Source organism: Gekko japonicus, unplaced genomic scaffold (assembly GCF_001447785.1).
Source record: "Gekko japonicus isolate JY-2015 unplaced genomic scaffold, Gekko_japonicus_V1.1 scaffold1959, whole genome shotgun sequence".
NCBI lineage: Eukaryota > Metazoa > Chordata > Lepidosauria > Squamata > Gekkonidae > Gekko > Gekko japonicus.
In genome coordinates, this window is record NW_015174897.1 from 270,139 (window position 1) to 288,594 (window position 18,456).

The 18,456-nt window shown below is 46.9% G+C and overlaps 1 protein-coding gene across 1 annotated transcript; it reads right to left on the minus strand.

The window, feature by feature from the left end:
- Window positions 1-7,124: 7,124 nt before the first annotated feature.
- Window positions 7,125-18,180, minus strand: TMEM17 (transmembrane protein 17). The gene is made up of 4 exons (XM_015424970.1): window positions 18,022-18,180; window positions 13,340-13,443; window positions 10,995-11,108; window positions 7,125-7,478 (listed from the first exon to the last, which is right to left on the minus strand). Exons 1-4 carry the CDS (start codon window positions 18,128-18,130, stop codon window positions 7,125-7,127), a joined length of 681 nt encoding a protein of 226 aa, XP_015280456.1. The 5' UTR covers window positions 18,131-18,180.
- Between the last annotated feature and the right edge of the window lie 276 nt (window positions 18,181-18,456).

Sequence of the window (18,456 nt, forward strand, 5' to 3'; positions counted from 1 at the left end):
AGGGAAAAGTAGCCAGCCAGCCAAGGAGGAGCCAGGCAGCAGTAGAAGCATCTTCATCAGTAGAAGCATCTTCAGAATTTTGGCAGTTTATTCGGACAAGAAAGAGTGGCTAAGCCGGCAGCGACTGAGGGAGAGGAGTGGACCCAGCACCCAACCAATGGCACATGAGTACTCTAGAGTGGCAGTTGATGGGCCAATGGCTGGTGGAGCGCACAGCACAGTCAATGGGAGAGCCAGAAAGTGCCAATATGCTAGGGCTTCTATATATATAGGATACTTCAGGCTTGCACTATTAGTTTTAAAGTACTCAAAATTATACCTTATAAAATGTGGTTCTCCTTCCCAGCTTGCTCTCAGAACATACTGTTACATATAAATGAGTAACTTTAACAGCAGAGTTTAGAGATTGTGGTGGTGGTGGAAAGAACTGTTAACTTGCAGCTGATTTATGATGACCCCATAGGGTTTTCAAGGCAAGAGACATTCAGAGGTGGTTTGCCATTGCCTGCCTCTGCGTAGCGACCCTGAATTTCCTTGGTGGTCTCCCATACAAGGTCGGCCAGGCTTGGCTTCCAAGATCCAGTGAGATCGGGCTAGCCTGGGCCACCCAGGTGAGGGCATGATGAGCAGAGGTGGTTTGCCACTGCCTGCCTCTGCATAGCAACCCTTGAATTCCTTGGTGGGCTCCCATCCAAGATCCAGTGAGACTGGGCGAGCCTGGGCCAACCAGGTCAGGGCTTTAGGAATCATGCACAAAACAATTACATATCCTGTGGTTCATAGCACCTTATGTAGGTCAGATTCATGCACTTAACAGCACTGCTACCGAGCTTAGAAAGACTACGACCTGAGTCTCACGCAAATCTTGTCCAGCCGCTCTCCCTTTCTAATTCCTGTGCCAATTTCCCTTTTTCCGATGGTTAGCCCCAAACTAAATTATTCTCCCCGCGAATTTTATACACACACCCCTTCGAGACTTCTTTTCTTTCTTCCATGCCTGTGTTTTCAATCTGGGCTTATCGCGATCATATTTCATGGCCTGTGCTTCTGGGAGGGGGGAAAATTCAATATTAAAGAGCAAATAATCTCGGGCCTCCCTTCATTGCTGTCTTTTTATATCCTAGGGCTGTCCCAACTCAGTGATAGAGTTTCGATTGTGTTCCACTCGGATCCTGCAGACGGCGACCGACCCGTCTAATCCTTTTTGTGTCGTCTTATCACTCGTTCTCTTGTAATTTGCTTCCCCCCCCCCGTTCCACCGCTTTTAATTTTGCCCATTCTGCCTTCTCGGGCTGCTACTATGTGACTTTGACACCTCCTCGAAAAGGTTTGACGCTTCCCTTCACATTCATTCAGGTAGCCGGCCAGAGACACAAAGACGTGCCAGGGGTTCGCATCAAACCTTGTCAAGTTACAGCAGCCGTTTTCTCATCATCAAGGGGAAAATCCAACGTTTACTCCATTAAAAAAAAGGTTATGCCCCTTGAAGATCGCCATTAATGATAAGGGAGAGTCAAGAAATGAACCTGCAAATTGGTCATACCGAATGCGCCGGTATCTCTCCAAAAACTTCCCCTCCATAATGCTAATCGCTCCCAAGTTTTAAACTGTCTTGAATCTCATAACAACTATGTGGAACAAAATAAAATAGATTCCCCAAGGGGGAAAAGAAAGAAAGCCGCAACATTATCTATTTAAGATAACCGAGGAAGAAAAGAACAGAGAGAGAGAGAGAGAGAGGACCGCCGGTACTCTTGCATGAAATTTAGCACTCTAACCAGGCACCAATATTGTCACAGTAAGGGACTTAGGCATGCTAATTGCTCTCTAGGGCGTCCGTAGCTGTACAGAGCATCAATTCCCATGGCAATGTCCCGAGACCACTTTTGTATTGTTCTGTAAATGCATCTTGATAAAAAGAAAAAGAAAGTGTGAACCAATGCCAGTTCTGCTGCATTTGCAAACTAACCTGAAACAACTCTTCCGTGGTACGACCCAGGTTTGCCATGGCCTGCCCCTGCATAGCGACCCTGGACTTCTTCAGTGGTCTCCCATCCAAATACAGACCGCGGCTGACCCTGCTTAGCTTCCGAGAGCTGATGAAATCAGGCTAGCTTGTGCTACCCAGGTCAGGGCTCATCGGTATTAACGAACCTTATGTCCACTGTCTAATGCAAGCATGGTGGACAAACAAACATTGATCAAACACTTTAAACCCAACCTGCAGTTGATGCTCCATGCTGCAATCGCATTGATCTGGTGGTACACAAGTGCAGCATACTAGGGCACACAATTATACTGTCGAAAGGAACAGAGAGGGTGCCACAGGCAAAGAGGAGAAATGGCATGAAAAAGAAGAAAAGATTGGATTTATACCCCGCCTTTCACTTGGAGTCTCAGAGCGGTTTGCAATCTCCTTTCCCTTCCCCTCCCTAGAACAGACACCCTGTGAGGTAGGTGGGGCTGAGAGAGCTCTTTTGAGGACTGCTCTTGAGAGAACAGCTCTGAGAGAACTTGTGACTGACCCAAGGTCACACCAGCAGCTGCATGTGGAAGAGTGGGGAATCAAGCCCTGTTCTCCCAGATTAGAGTCCGCGCTCGTAACCACTACAGCAAACTGGCTCCGAAACTTAAGCAGCCCAGGCAAACTGGATCTCGTCAGATCTCGGAAACCTAAGCAGGGTCGACCCTGGCAAGTACTTGGAAGGGAGCCCTCCAAGGAATACCAGGGCTGGGACGCAGAGGCAGACAATAGTAAGCCACTTCTCTGAAACATCCAAGCTTCCAGGCACACACACACACAATACTCACCAAAGAAAAAAGAAACTTAAGCGGAGATCGTGTAATGGCCGGGAAGGCCCACTGTCTCTCTTGAGACATCTACCGCGATCTCTTGGTCGAAAGAGAGGGGGCAGCACTGAGCACACATGAAGCTGCTTTATACTGAATCGGATCCATCAGTCCATCAAGGTCAGTATTGCCTACTCAGGCTGGCAGCGACACTCCAGGGTCTCGGGAGGAAGTATTTCACATCATCTACTGCCAGATCCTTTTAAATGATCCTTCGCTTTCCATAAAAGGTGCCCCCCTTGGGAACTGTATGGCAGGTCCTGCGTGAATGAATGAAAGCAAACTGATGACATTACAGGTGCGTGCTTGGCAAAGTCATTATTTATAGGAATTACCTAAAAATGCCGACACTGTTTGGCACAGAGCACGTGCTGGCCCTTTTCGAAAGGCTAGGTGCCGTGAGGAGAGTTCCCTCTAAGTTGTCCTGGGGGGTGATGGCACACAAAAGTTTAGCTCCAGCTCAGGGATTTTAAGCTTCTGCTCATACTAAGGCATTTTCCCCTGCATTGGAAACCATGGAGGATGGGGGCACCTCATTCTGGAGCCCACAGAATTTGGACCCCCTGGTCCAATCTCTTTGAAACAGGGTGGGTGGGTTTGAGGAGAGGCACCAGCAGCTATGCTGCAAATTTAGTGCCTCTACCTCAAAAAACACCCCCTCCAAGTCCCAGATACCCCTGCATTGATTCTCCATTATAGCCTTTGGGGCCCATTGCCTATAATGGTCCCTGTGGGCTATAACGGAGCCAGGAAAAAAAAAATTTTGCACACCCAGTATGGTTTTCAGTATGATTTGTAAGCTGCCTTGAGTCAGAGGACAAGTGGGGTATAAATATTTGAATAAATAAGTAGTTTGGGCAGGTTGATAACATTTAAGCAATTTCCTGTTTGTTAGGTTAGGCAGGGTTCTGACATTGGAAACAATGGAGGATGGGGCAGCTCTTTCTGCGGCCCACAGAATTGGACCCCGATCCAATCTTTTTGAAACTTTTTTTTGGGGGGTTGAGGAAAGGCACCAGCAGCTATGCTGCAAATCTGGTGCCTCTACCTCAAAAAACACCCCCTCCAAGTCCCAGGTACCCCTGGATCAATTCCCAATTATAACCTATGAGGCCCATTGACTATAATGGTCCCCATAGGCTATAATGGAGCCAGAAAAAGTTGGTTTTCTTTTTGCACCCCCAGTATGATTTTTGATATGATTTGCAAGCTGCCTTGAGTCAGAAGAAAAGTGGGATATAAATATTTGAATAAATAAGTCATTTGGGCAGGTTGATAACACTTAAGTAACTTCCTGTTTGTTAGATTAAGCAGGGTTCTGACAGTGATTGTTCCACCTCTGTTATACTTGACCTGTAATTTGTCACATTCCATTAAAACAAAACAAAGTAGCCTGCAAGAGTTTCCCCCCCTCTAAGTGCTGGTATGTTTTCTAAGGCTTAGCGCAGGGCAACAGTCCGAGGCCAGGTCTACCAATATAGCGGAAAGGGAAGAGTAGGCCTGTTCTCTGGAGGCCTGGTCTACCCCCATAGAGGACAACACTTTCTTTAACGAAATTTGACTTGATTCTGTTTTCTCTTATAATGTTTAAATTATTTTTTAAAATATAGTTTAAATATAGTTTAAAAGAATTCATTCTGAGATTTTTACAAGGTTATGGAAATTATCTAAAAAACTAATTTATGCAATAGCCAAATGTAGACTCGCTCACAACTTTTAACGTTACTAGCTTTTTTCGCGCATGAGGTAGAATTTTTGCTCAAAACACTGGAGTTTAGAGAGAACACTGGCTGAGAGGTGTCTGACGCAGGGCCGGATTTAGACTTGCTGAGGCCCTAAGCTATACAAAACCCAGAGGCCCCCTACTGTTTTAAATTACATCAGCTGGTCTCAGAAAAATTTAAAATATATACACCTTTTTAATATTTGAAATCATTTTTTATATTGTGTTTTTATTTGAGGCCCCAGCAGATTGCGAGGCCCTAAGCTGTAGCTTATTTAGCTTATGTGTAAATCCGGCACTGGTTAGGGGTGGAGCCTGGGGAGGAGGGTACAGAATGCAAAGGAGAATTACTTTATGCTGCTCTCCCCATGCAGAGGATGAAACGCCAGATTTCTCCTCCCCTCCTTTTAAAAGCAGCACAAGTAAAGAAACCAAAGCTGAGGAGTTGGATGATGGTCATTGTATTGTATGCATATATCATAAATACACTTCTAAAAACTGCCTTGTTTGGAGTGCTGTTTTCTGCCTTAATATTTTTTTTTATTGTGGCCTTGAGGCATTTAATGATAATGTGGTGTGCCTGGGGGCTGGTTGTGTATCAAAGGTTAAAGACCACTGTATTACACAAAATGTTTTGCAAAAACCATAGCATGTCCCCCTTGTAGACAGCTGTAGGGCATGTAGAGAAGGGGTTACTGCTTGTAAGAGCAATATTTGAACACTGTTCTGCTCTGCATTTTCAGGATCCAGATTGTTGCAAGAAATATGCTCATGCCTAGAAAAGTAACCAATTAGGGTAACAGAGCTAAGGTTGCCAACTCTGGGTTGGGAAATTCCTGGAGATTTGGGGGTGGAGCTTGAAGAGGAGGGTATAATCCCACAGAGCTGAGCAGAGTGTAATCCCTCCAAAGAGTACATTCTCCAAAGTAGCCATTCTCTCCAAGGGCATTGATTTCTGTAGTCTGGAGATCAGTCGTAATTGGATGTAATATTTGTTATCTATCAAGTTTTTGCTTAATAAAAAATTTAAAGAAAAAAAAAAAATTTAGCTTATGCGTAAATCCGGCACTGGTCTGACGGATACGCAGAGTACAAGCTCATGGGCCTTTCTTCTGCCATCACTGTAGTTTAGGGAAAAAAGGTTCGTATGGAAAATTCGTAACACCCTGATTTAGATGGCCCAGACGGCTAGCCTGATCTCATCAGATCTCAGAAGCTAAGCAGAGTCGACCCTGGTTGGTCCTTGGGTGGGAGACCACCAAAGAAGTCCAGTGGTTGCTACGCAGAGGTAGGCAATGGCAAACCACCTCTGAATGTCTCTTGCCTTGAAAGCCACATGGAGCTGGCATACGTTGTCGGCGACACGATGGCTCTTTCCAACGTTCCTCCTGAACTCCTCCTGGTGGAGACTCTTCATGCCGATTTTGGCTTCATGTTTTAGAAGAACAAGGAGCTGCGGTGGCTCAAGTGGTTAAGACGCTGAACTGCAGGCTGTGGAAGGTTGGTAGTTCAGCAGTTCGAGACCCGAGTGTGCCGCGTGACGGAGTGAGCTCCCGTCTCTAGTTCCAGCTCCTGCCAACCTAGCAGTTTGAAAGCAAGAAATTGCAAGTAGATAAATAGGTACCACTTCGGTGGGAAGGTAACAGCGTTCCGTGCGCCTTGGTGTTTAGTCATGCCGGCCACATTATGACCACGGAAACATCTTCGGACAGCGCTGGCTCTTCGGCTTTGAAACGGAGATGAGCACCGCAACCCTAGAGTCGGATTCGACTGGCTTTCGAGCAAGGGAAACCTTTACCTTTTACCTTTAGAAGAACGCTTCAGAAGACCTTCTTCCCAAGTCTGCCTAGCAATCAGTGAGGGAGCACTCTACCACCTGCAGATCATTGTTTAATGAGAAAACGCCACAGTTTGCCATATCCGAATCAAAGTTTGCTTCAAATACATTTTATTATACAAAATACTCCTTTGCGACTGTAATTCAAACTTAAAAAAAAATTATACAAAATATTCCTTTGCAAGTGTTGCGACTGTAATTTAAACATTTTTAAAAAGTATATACAAAACATTCCTTTGCAACTGTTATTGAAACGTGTTTTTAAAAAAACCACCTCTTCCGGACACAAGGTTTAAAACAAAACAGTCCCCACGCGCACCCTGCCTGCCAAGTGTCCAAAAATAATGTGGAGTCAGAGAGCTGATAGAGACACAACAATTTTCTTCTGTGGGTGAATGCCCATGGAAGAATGCGTAATATAATATTACAGGGGGAATGCAAAATCCACATGGATTACATTTGAAAGGTACCATGAGTGAGACCAGATGGAAAACTAAATTCCCTGCTAAATTCCATGTCTAAAACGATACAAGCACGTACACCACACTGTTTCATTTTTCAACACATCTGGATCAGCCCAGAATGGAAACACGGCAGGAGAACTTCCTATCTCAGCTGCCTCGGAGAAGAGCAGCTTTTTTGCTATCTATCCCAAGAAACACCAATAACGAAGACAGCGGGAAACATTTGACAGGGAATGGTTCCACAGGACCGTCACGCCCTCACGGCGGACCCCCACCCAACACTGGTGGGACGAATTCCTTCCGCGGGGGATCCCACCGCCCATGGAATTTCCGCTCTCGTTTTTGGCCCGCCCTGACGACCGGAGGGGAGAGGATTGTCCAGGCGGTCAAATTCGCGCAGGCGGAAACGAGTGGCCAGCTGGTTGACCATTTTTTTGAGAGCGAGGAAAGCCACGACGACCTGAAAAACGAGGAAGACCACAAAGACGATATGGACGGCTCGCTCCAGGGGCTGGATCCTCAGGCCTTCGTTTAGAAGCAGGAAGAGGATTAAGGGCAGCTGCAAAAAGAGACTCAGGAGCCAAAAGCCGGCCAGTTCGGGAACCTAGGCAGAGAAAAGGGAATTGGTATCCATATATCGCCACCCTGACAACAGCAAAAAGCCAGAAGAATGAAAGCAAAGAAAGCCTATCAGTCTATCTAGTCTAGTCTGTCAAAAGTCTGAAGAGCAAACCCTGGCGGAGAAAAAGACCAATTCACAAAGAGTTCAGGGTATAGCTTTTCATTGCCAGATTTCCAGTCCTTTCCCCTGCCTTCTCATCTCTTCCGCAGAAAGGACCCCCCGTCGCTGTTGTTGTGGTTGCGATTGCTTTCGAGGTGGGTCCTGCCAAGAGAGTGAAGCGTCATCATCAGACTTTGCAGGCAGACATCTTGGCCCAATGTCATTCTCTGTTTTCACAGCAGTGACAGGGAGAACAACAAACAAACAGGAGGGGGCGTGGGGGGGGGGGAGAGACAGCGATTGCCTGCCAGCCTCTCTCAACCTTCTACAGAACCCAATTTCTCCACAATCTGGCTACGTACATTCAGGGCTTTTTTTGTAGAAAAAGCCCAGCAGGAACTCATTAGCATAATAGGCCATAGCCAACAGCAGGAACTCATTAGCATATTAGGCCACACCCATGACAGCACAGCTCATTAGCATATTAGGCCACATCCCCGTGTTACCAGAAGTGTGGTCATCCAGCCACACCCACCTTTTGCTCCTTATTCTGTTGACCTTGTTTGTTGTCAAAACCCAGGGCTTTTTTTGGAACAGGAACTCCTTTGCAAGTTAGGCCACACACCCCTAATGTAGCCAATCCTAATGAGTTTCTGCTGTTGGGTGTGGCCTATTATGCTAATGAGTTCCTTCTGGGTGTGGTCAACTTGGAAGCCTGCCGGAACTCCGTTCCTGTGCGTTCCTGCCCAAAAATAGCCCTGCGTACACTAGAATACCTTAAATCACAGGGTGGAATTCCACAAATGGTTATCGACCTCGCCTTTTGATTCATATTAGGGTAAAGATGTAGAGTTTTGACTGGATAAGTTACACAAATTGATGCATAAAATTCTTCGGTTCAGTTATGTTTAAATATGTTACCATACTGCCTTGATTTTGCTGACAATCTGTATCTTACTGTATGACATTTCAGTGCAATGTTTGTACTGAAAACCGTTAAAAATTAATAAAATATAAATCAGAAAAGTATTGCGTTTTAGTTGCTCCGAAAGGCGAGGGGGCGGTGGTGGGGGTGGTATTTGTCTTGCTCCATGACAGCGGGAGGGGAACTGGGGGTGATCTTGGCAATTTGGGGTGATCTTGTAGGGTTTTTCTGGGAAGGAACTTACACAGACAACAAAAGCTAGAACAAAAAAGAACCTTAGAGGCAAAGGAGGGAGAAGAAGCGGGAGGTGGTGGTGGTGGAACTCGCAAGCTTGTCTTAAGTAGGAAAAACACAACCCAACATACATTTTAAGCACATTTATGTCCGTTGCAGTTATTGTGTTTAAGGACATTGTACAGAACCTGTTGATGATACCTTGTGGGCTACACATTCTGCATATACAAAGGTGTGTTTCTTTTTTTGGATGCACATGACGCTGCCTTATATTAAATCAGACCAGGGGTCATTTCATAGAAAAAGAGGTGCAGGAGCTCATTAGCATAACTCATTTGCATATGCCACACCCCCTGACATCACCGGAAGTGTGTCAGAAGGCAACACCCACCGCTCAGGCTCCACTGGACTGTTTTGGATTGCTAGCTATAGGGCGGGGGGGAACGTGCAGATCTGTCCTCAAAGAGGAGGGAGAGCTTGTACCTGAATAAGACTTGGGCTTAAAGGTGCCACTGGACTGTTTTGGGCCAGGGGGAGCTCTGCAACTTACCTGGCTGCTTCTTGGTTTGACTGAGGGCTGCTGGGAGCAGGGGGTGGAGCTTGTTGCATGTGCCCGCCCCCTGGGCTCCTTACTGCCGGAGCTCCGCTCCTGTGCGCTCCCACAGGAAATGACCACTGAATCAGACCCTTGGTCCATCAAGGTCAATATTGCCTACTCAGACTGGCAGCCGCTCTCCAGGGTCTCAGGCAGAGGTCTGTCCCATCACCTACTGCCAAATCCTTTTACTGGAGATTCCATGGATTGAACCTGGGACCTTCTGCATGCCAAACAGATGCTCTGCCACTAAGCCATGGGCCCTTCTCGTCTTACTATATATTACACACACACCAAGGCTGTTCCGATGACTGAGGGGTGACATGACCGAAGTTTACAAGATTATGCATGGGATAGAGCAGGTCGAGAAAGAAGTCCTTTTCTCCCTTTCCCACAAGACAAGAACTCGTGGGCCCTTCATGAAATTGCCGAGCAGTCGGGTTAGAACAGATAAAAGGACGTCCTTCTTCACCCAGAGAGTGATTAACACATGGAATTCACTGCCACAGGAGGTGGTGGCGGCTACAAGCATGGACGGCTTCAAGAGGGAATTGGATAAGCATATGGAGCAGAGGTCCATCTGTGGCTATTAGTCACAAGGTATAGAGAGGAACTCTCGGTCTGGGGCAAGGGATGTTCTGTCTTCCTGGTGCTTGGGGGGGGGGTGCGGTCAACAGTGGGAGGGCTTCTAATGTCCTGGCCCCACTGGTGGACCTCCTGATGGCACCTGGTATTTCTGGCCACTGTGTGACACAGAGTGTTGGACTGGATGCGCCTTTGGCCTGATCCAACATTGGCTTCTCTTATGTTCTTATGTTCAGGTAAAGCTTCAGATAGAACACTACCTAAGTTTAGAGTGAATTTGAAACAGCCAAGGAGAGATGGCAGACCAATGGAGAATTCAGAAGTCTTACAAGCCACCTTCCTTGTGCTTTAGAGTTACAGTGATTCCCTTCTGCAAGCCTACTGCCAATCCGTAATTTTATAAAGGTATCAGTCAAAGGGTGCGTTCAGATGGGGCATTTAAGCCGGTATAGATGCCGGTTAGAATCGGAGTACTTACGCTGGGCCACCGCCAGTGTTCCCTCTAAGCTAAGTTAGTGCGAGCCAGCTCACAGTCTTTTTAGCCTCCGGCTCACACATTTGTGTCTGAGCTCAGGAAGGGATGGCTCCAGAGCGAACGAATTTATGCAGCGGCCAAATGTCTCGCTCACAGCTTTAATACCAGTAGCTAGTAGAATTTTTGCTCACAAGACTCCACAGCTTAGAAGGAGCAATGGCCACCGCCCCTCTCCAGTATTTAATTTGTACAATGCATTTTGTTCAATGAGATGGTTACCGCTTCCCCCCCCCCCTCTCCCTGGACTCATAGCAGCCTGGAAAGGCTGGTTTCAGGCATAGGAATGGGGAAAGAAAGGGTTGGATCCAGACTGTATTAGCAATTTCCACTGATCTCTGTTCCCACTTCACACACACCCCCCCACCCCATATGTCATTCCCCCAGGAGCAACATTTTGTGGACATCAGGGGCTGTAGTGCAGGAGTTCTAGTCTGCCACTGGGAAATTCCATCTGGATCCAACCTATAACCTTTCCCGGGGTCCTGGCCCTGATCTGTATCCAGCTCTCCAAGCTGGTGAATTTACCTTCTCCTGTAAATTGCCCATGTATCCCAGGTACAGACGGATCACCTCTATCAGAGAACTTATTATCATGATTGTCACCAGGATGAATTTGTAGTAATCTGGTAAGACCGGGTACTGGAAGTGAGAAGAAAGGGGGGGGGGAATAAATACTCAGCTTGGCCAATGCAGTCCCTACTTAACACAGGCATCTTATTTATTTTATTTTCATTTCTTTACGTGATTCATAGCCCGCCTTTCTCGCTTGGACTCAGGGCAGATTACGCAGAGTCGATACAATCGACAAGATGGGGCATTCAATGAACCATGCGAAAGGATCTGTGGGTTGTCGAACCAAGCAGAAGTCTATAAACAGAACTCAGGCAGGGCAGGAGTGTCCACATGATTTTTATTCTCCTTCTCCTCAGAGTGTTTTTATTTGCCCCACGAGGCAATCACAGGCCGGAAATGGGAGAAAACTGTAATTTTTGCCACTTGATTTTAAAAAAAAAGAGTGTATTAATACTAATACTTTTTGAACTTGTTTTATAGTTTGGTTTTTTTTAAAAAAACAATTTTATTTTTAAAGGACAAACAGAAAACAAACACAAACAAACATACATAAAATCGGGGGTACCATTTCCATCATTGTTTTGTCTATCGAGTTACCTCATACATTATCTAATTATACTTTTATTTTTCCCACCATATATTTTTAAATAAGCCTTTGCCTATAGTTCAGAATATCGTTCACATGTTCTTCTGATTGGGTTGTATGTCCAAATGGTTTGTTTCGTATATTCTTCCATCCATTTGTCAAACCTCGACCATGGATTCTCAAAGCTTCCATTTTGTCCCCTCAAAATTAAAGTCAATTTGTCCATTTATGATTTCTTCTTTTGAAGGTACCTCATTTTCCCTCGAACTTATTTTATAGTTTTTTAATGTTTTTAACTGTGTCGTGTATCGCCCCGGAGCTCTACAAGAGTAGGGATTGGGCGATTCATCAATGACATAAATAAATAAATGGTGCAAAATTACAGGATCAGACCGACAGCAAGCTAATCTTTTTGAAATTCACCCTGTACACCAAGGGGTCCCAACCTTTTTGGCCCACGGGGGCACCTTTGGACTTCTGACACGGGGTAATTGGTTCAAATACAATATGGCTGAGGCAGGAGGTGGAGCCAACCACAAAAAGTCAGGGAATGGAGTTACGCATAGCGCTTATATGAACTCTTCGGCGTTTCAGGCGGAAGCTGTTGAACAGGATTGCCTTTGAAAATGAACACGGTATTTGAAAACGCTCTCTCGCACGCATAACCGCTGCTCTTCAGTTATACCGTGAAGACGCTTGTGCTGTGGTGGCAACTGTTGCCAAAGCAATTTTTAAATGTAAATATACACAGCCAATCAGATCCCCAGCGGCCAGTCACAGGACCTGCTAGGCAAAGGTCCTCCCACTTTCTAAAAACACTCGGCAGGCGCCAGGAAAGGTCCTCGCGGTAAACTGAATGTCTGCCCCCTGGTCTAACCATTGCTTTCCCCAAACGACCTGTGTCTAAATCCCTCTCTGACAAACGCTACACGTTTCTACCTGCCATCTTCTGACATCAATGCTGGCATTGCTGGGGATAAGTCAATAAGCTGGGGATAAGTCAATATCCAATTGTCTGGATAGCCCCGGCAAGCCCGATCTCACCAGATCTCGGAAGCTAAGCAGGGCCGACCTTTGGCAAGTACTTGGAAGGGAGACCTCCAAGGAATACCAGGGCTGGGAGGCAGAGGCAGGCAACAGCAAGCCACTTCTCTGAACGCCCAAGCCCCACTAGGGGTCAGCAAAAGTCAATCATGACTTCCAAGCACACACACACACACACACACACTCAGGGGTCATTTCGTAGAAAAAGAGCTAGGGGAACTCATTAGCATAACTCATTAGCATATGCCACACCCCCTGACATCACCGGAAGTGTGTCATAAGGCCACACACCCCGCCCCCAACGGTCCCGGCCGCCGCCGCCAGCCTTGCAGCTCCACTGCCGAGCCCCATGAGGGGCCCAGCGGTGGACCTGCAAGGCCAGCGGGAGTGCAAGGAAGCCCCGCGAAGGCCCTCCCTGGCCCCAGGCAGGCAGAGGTGGGGAGAGGCAGGGAGGAAGCAACTTACCCTCCCTCTTCTCCTGCCTCCTCCTACTACCCTGGGGGAACCGCGATCCCCCGCGATCCCCCCCGAAATGACCTCTGCACACCCCCCAAAAAATACCGCCTCCCCCCCCCAAAAAAACCCTATAACAGTCCTTCTCTTGCAGAGAGGAGACAAGAACTGACTTTCTGGAAACGTTAAGGTCCAAACTGCCTTCAGGGCTTACCTTCAGCTGTAGCATGACAACGCTACTCACCCACCAGAACGGGAAAAAGCAAAGGTTGAAATAGAGGGCCATCTGCAGCGGCAAACTGGAGACGAGTTCATTATCTGGAGAGACAAAGAAATGGCCTGCCAGTCACTGGAGAGTCGTTCTCTTCTGTAACGGGTGCCTCGTGGCTCGTTCAAAACTAATAGAAAGAAGAAGGAAAGTTGCAAAAACATGCGCTTATATAATTACAAAAATAGGTATATATTCATTCACACCGAGTGAAAAAATACAAAAGTTTACAGTATTTTGAAACAATCAGAACAATTCATCTCATTAGATGGTGTAAGGTAAAAGGTAAAGGGTTCCCTTGCTCGAAAGCCAGTCGAATCCGACTCTAGCCTTGCGGTGCTCATCTCTGTTTCAAAGCCAAAGAGACAGCGCTGTCCGAAGACATTTCTGTGGTCATGTGGCCGGCATGACTAAACACCGAGGCGCACGGAACACTGTTACCTTCCCACCGAAGTGGTACCTATTTATCTACTTGCAATTTCTTGCTTTCGAACTGCTCGGTTGGCAGGAGCTGGAACTAGAGACGGGAGCTCACTCCGTCATGCGGCACACTCGGGTCTCGAACTGCTGAACTACCGACCTTCCACAGCCTGCAGCTCAGCGTCTTAACCCCCTGAGCCACCGCACCGCAACAGTATGAGTTGTTGACGAAAATCTCCGTTCCGTTCCGAAAATCTCCGCTCCAAGATCAAATTCCGTTTCGAAGAGACTTCCTCTGAACGTCATCAAGCTTTTTGAGTGGCAACAAACAAGAAGATGTTTTCTTTGGTTTCCAATAAGTATTCATTCCAAACTGTTAGTATCCTAATCCATGATCTACAGAAATCTACTTAGACGGGCAGAAGGTGTTACTAGGGAATATCTAGTGCCTGTCTAAGTAGATTTCTGTAGATCATGGATTAGGATACTAACAGTTTGGAATGAATACTTAATGGAAACCAAAGAAAACATCTTGTTGTTTGTTGCCACTCAAAAAAGTTTGATGACGTTCAGAGGAAGTCTCTTCGAAACGGAATTTGAACTCCGGAGATTTTCGTCAACAACTCATACCGTTATGGTTTTACTTACCTGTTACACCGTCTAATGAGATGAACTGTTCTGATTGTTTCAAAAGACAATAAACTGTTGTATTTTTTCACTTGGTGTGAATGAATATATATCTTTTGTAATTATATAAGCGCATGCTTTTGCAGCTTTGTGTTTTCTCTTTCTGTTACCATATTTGTGGCTGTGACCTTCTAGCTGTCGTTCAAAACTAAAGCCGCTTTGATACCCCTGAAAAAATGGGCTCTTGTCCATTTAAGTTTTAGTTCGAATAAGATCTGGTTAGCTTTTAAGGGGCCATTAAAGCAAAGTGTGCCATCAAGCTGAGACCCATTCACGGCAACCCCATGAAGTTCCACCTGGTGGAGTTTTCAAGGCAAGAGATGAGCAGAGGTGGTTTTTGCCACTGGGCGATTCTGCATCTGGCATTCGCTCCACGTTTTCTCAACTGGGAGGGAAAAGTGCAGCTCAAAACCACATTCAAATACCCCGGGGCCAACGCCGTACTGACTGCAAAGTCACCCCCGAACAGCCATAAATCTATGCAGAAGGTACCATAAAACCCGATGATCAAAGGAAGCGAAAGCGGCATGCATTCCAGAGGGTACCATAAAACCCGATGATCAAAGGAAGCAAAAGCGGCATGCATTGCAGAGGGTACCATAAAACCCGATGATCAAAGGAAGCAAAAGCAGCATGCATTGTAGAGGGTACCATAAAACCCGATGATCAAAGGAAGCAAAAGCGGCATGGAATGCAGAAAGGAATTTCTGTTCCAACAGGGGTTTCATAAAACAATGGCGGGAGAACCCAATGCAGAATCACCCACTGCCCCCCCCTGCTTAACCACCCTGGTCTTCCTAGGTGGTCTCCCATCCAAGTACTGACCATTGCTAACCCTCCATAGCTTCCAAGTTCTGATGAGATCAAGAAAGTCTGGGATAATGCTAGACTTATTGGGTGTTGTGAATAAGAAGTGGGAGACTGACCAGTTATGAAGGTGCACAGAGAGTTTATATAGTTATAAAGGTGAATACATACAGAGATATTTACAGGCTATTGAACAGCATGTCGTGCCTTAGTCTATGAGAACTAAGTCCCCATCCAGTTTACTAAGCTGATAGCTATTATGCTAAACCCCAGCCAATCTCTAACAGGGTGATGCAGTCACTAACGCTAACAAGCCCTGAAAGAGTAACACCTGCTAGAAAACACCTGGCTGTAATTACATGATTACTAGCCTGACAGCTAGGTCTGACAAACAGATCAAACTGATCTATAGTAACTGCTTGCTACCTCTATCACTCTGACATATATCTCAATAAGACTTGGGTTTACTTTGGCTACAATGCAGCCATCCTTCTGGAATTCTCTTTTATACGCTACAGGCTGCCTTGACCTGGACGGCCCAGGCTAGCCCGATCTCATCAGACCTCAGAAGCTAAGCAGGGTCGGCCCCGGTTAGTACTTGGGTGGGAGACCACCAAGGAAGCCCAGGTTTGCTCTGCAGAGAAAGGCCATGGCAAACCACCTCTGTGCATCTCTTGCCTTGAAAACTGGATGGCCCAGGCTAGCCTGATCTCATTCATTCATTCCTTATTTCAATTTATATCCTGCCCTTCCCACAAATGGACTCAGGGTGGCTTACAGCAGTTGCAATTATAATACAATTATAAATAATATCAGATAACACAATAAAACCAATTTAAAACATTTAACGTGAGCAGTGCAGTACATTCAGTTCCAATACATCCACACACTTTACAGCAGGGGTGTCAAACATAAGGCCCGGACTCTTACCCAGCCGCAAGCAACGGGTATGGATGGAAATGTAAACTCCTCCTCTTTTGCGGTATCCCTTGGGGGAAAACCTAATCTTGGGTATGATTAAATACATTTATTGGGGGGTGTTGTGGGTTCCCCAGTAAATCAGTTGCTTTCACTGGCAGGAATTAACTGCTTTTGTTTGTGAGCAGGGCTATTTTGGGGCAGGAACGCACAGGAACGGAGTTCCGGCTGGCTCCGGAGTTGGCCACGCCCAGCAGGAACTCATTAGCATAATAGGCCACACCCAACAGCAGACACTCATTAGGATTGGCTACATTGGGGGTGTGTGGTCTAACATGCAAAGGAGTTCCTGCTACGAAAAAAGCCCTGGGTTTTGGCAACAAACAAGGTAAACAGAATAAGAAGCAAAAGGTGGGTGTGGCTGGATGACCACACTTCTGGTGACATGGGGGTGTGGCCCAATATGCTAATGTGCTGTGCTGTCAGGGTGTGGCCTACTATGCTAATGAGTTTCTGCTGTTGGGTGTGGCCTGTTATGCTAATGAGTTCCTGCTGGGCTTTTTCTACCCAAAAAGCCCTGTTTGTGAGTTAAAAAGTAAAACTGTTAATTGGGTTTGCCTGTGTTCTTTATAAAGTTTATATCTGGTACCTGGCCTTACATTTTATGGCGCACATGGCCTAGCCCGACAAAGTGACATCCGGCCCTCGTAAAAAATGAGTTTGACACCTCTGCTTTAGAGTGTGACGCTGCCAGGATACTTGGACTGAAGTCAGGCCGCTGTTTGGCTTTTTAAAAGAATAAATAAAAGGATCCTTTGCAAATATAGATTCAGGTGGGGTCGCCGCGTTGGTCTGAAGCAGCAGAGCAAAGTTCGAGTCCCGGGGGCACCTTGAAGACCCACAAAGTTTAATTCAAGATATAAGCTTTCGTGGGCATGCTTTATTATTCTGTATGCTAATTTGCTGTTCACTCAAGTGGCTCAAGTGGTTAAGACACTGAACTGCAGGCTATGGAAGGTCAATAGTTCAGCAGTTCGAGACCCGAGTGTGCCGCGTGACGGAGTGAGCTCCCGTCTCTAGTTCCAGCTCCTGCCAACCTAGCAGTTTGAAAGCAAGAAATTGCAAGTAGATAAATAGGTACCACTTCGGTGGGAAGGGAACAGCGTTCCGTGCGCCTCGGCGTCTAGTCATGCTGGCCACATGACCACGGAAACGTCTTCGGACAGCGCTGGCTCTTCGGCTTGGAAACGGAGATGAGCACCGCAATCGACTGGCTTTCGAGCAAGGGAACCTTTACCTATCTATATGCATGGACTGGCAACTTCCATTCCACTGTATCTGAAGAAGTGTGCAAAGCACACAAAAAGCTGATCCCCAGAATAAACCTTTTTTAGTCTTAAAGGTGCGCCCTGGGCTCTTCCCTTTGCAAATGTTACACCTTTGGAGGAATTCAGGCTGCAATCCCAACCACTCTGCCTGGGGAGGAAAATCTCATTGGATTCAGTGAGTCTTCCTCCTCCTGGGTAAACGTGCCCTGTCCGTGTCGCTGGAGGGGGCCCGCGAGGGAGAAATGGCATCCTTCAGCCCAGAGCGTGGGAATTCCCCAGGGCGCCCCTTTGGGCTCTTTGCATTTGCGCCCGACCACCGAATCTAGAGGTCCAAGCTCTGCGCCGAAGCCGAAGCCTCCATTTTACTTTCTGGCAAACCCCCCCCCCCTCCAGAATTGTTCCTGGCATACGCCGACCGCGGCGATGCCGCCGCCATCTTGGTCGCTGGCAACGGAGGGCGACGCTCACCCGGAAGGTTGTCGTCGCTTCGGCTGTCGGGACCGGTGCGGTTATTGTCGGTGAAGACGGTCCGACTGAAGGAGCTCAGCCGCCTCCTGACAGGCTCCGGCAGCGACATGGGAAAGGCTGCCCGTCTGCGGATGGGCCTCCCCTCGTTGCTATGGTAACGAGGCGCGACTCAGACTCTCTGCGCAGCCGCACGTCGGCCAAAGAGATAGGAGACGAGTGTACTGTGGAACCTTCACTTCCGGTTCCTGTCCGATTGTCTCCTCTATAGACCGGCCCAGAGGGTGGAGGGTGGGGGAGAAAGAATCGTGTAAATATTTAATTTAATTTAAAACCAGGGTGGGGTTAAAAGAGAGGTCTCTCTGGTTTACTTCAGCATCTTTTCCACCAACAACAAGGAAACAAAAACAGGGGAAACCCAAGGCGTCCTTTGAATAG

What these genes read in the sequence shown, in the direction of transcription:
- TMEM17 (XM_015424970.1), bottom strand. Translation starts at nt 18,130, where the DNA reads ATGTCGCTGCCGGAGCCTGTCAGGAGGCGGCTGAGCTCCTTCAGTCGG. An exon ending in TTGTCATGCTACAGCTGAAG is followed by an intron (nt 11,109 to 13,339) that starts GTAAGCCCTGAA and finishes TCTCACTTCCAG; the next exon opens with TACCCGGTCTTACCAGATTA. An exon ending in TGGGCAATTTACAGGAGAAG is followed by an intron (nt 7,479 to 10,994) that starts GTAAATTCACCA and finishes TTCTCTGCCTAG; the next exon opens with GTTCCCGAACTGGCCGGCTT.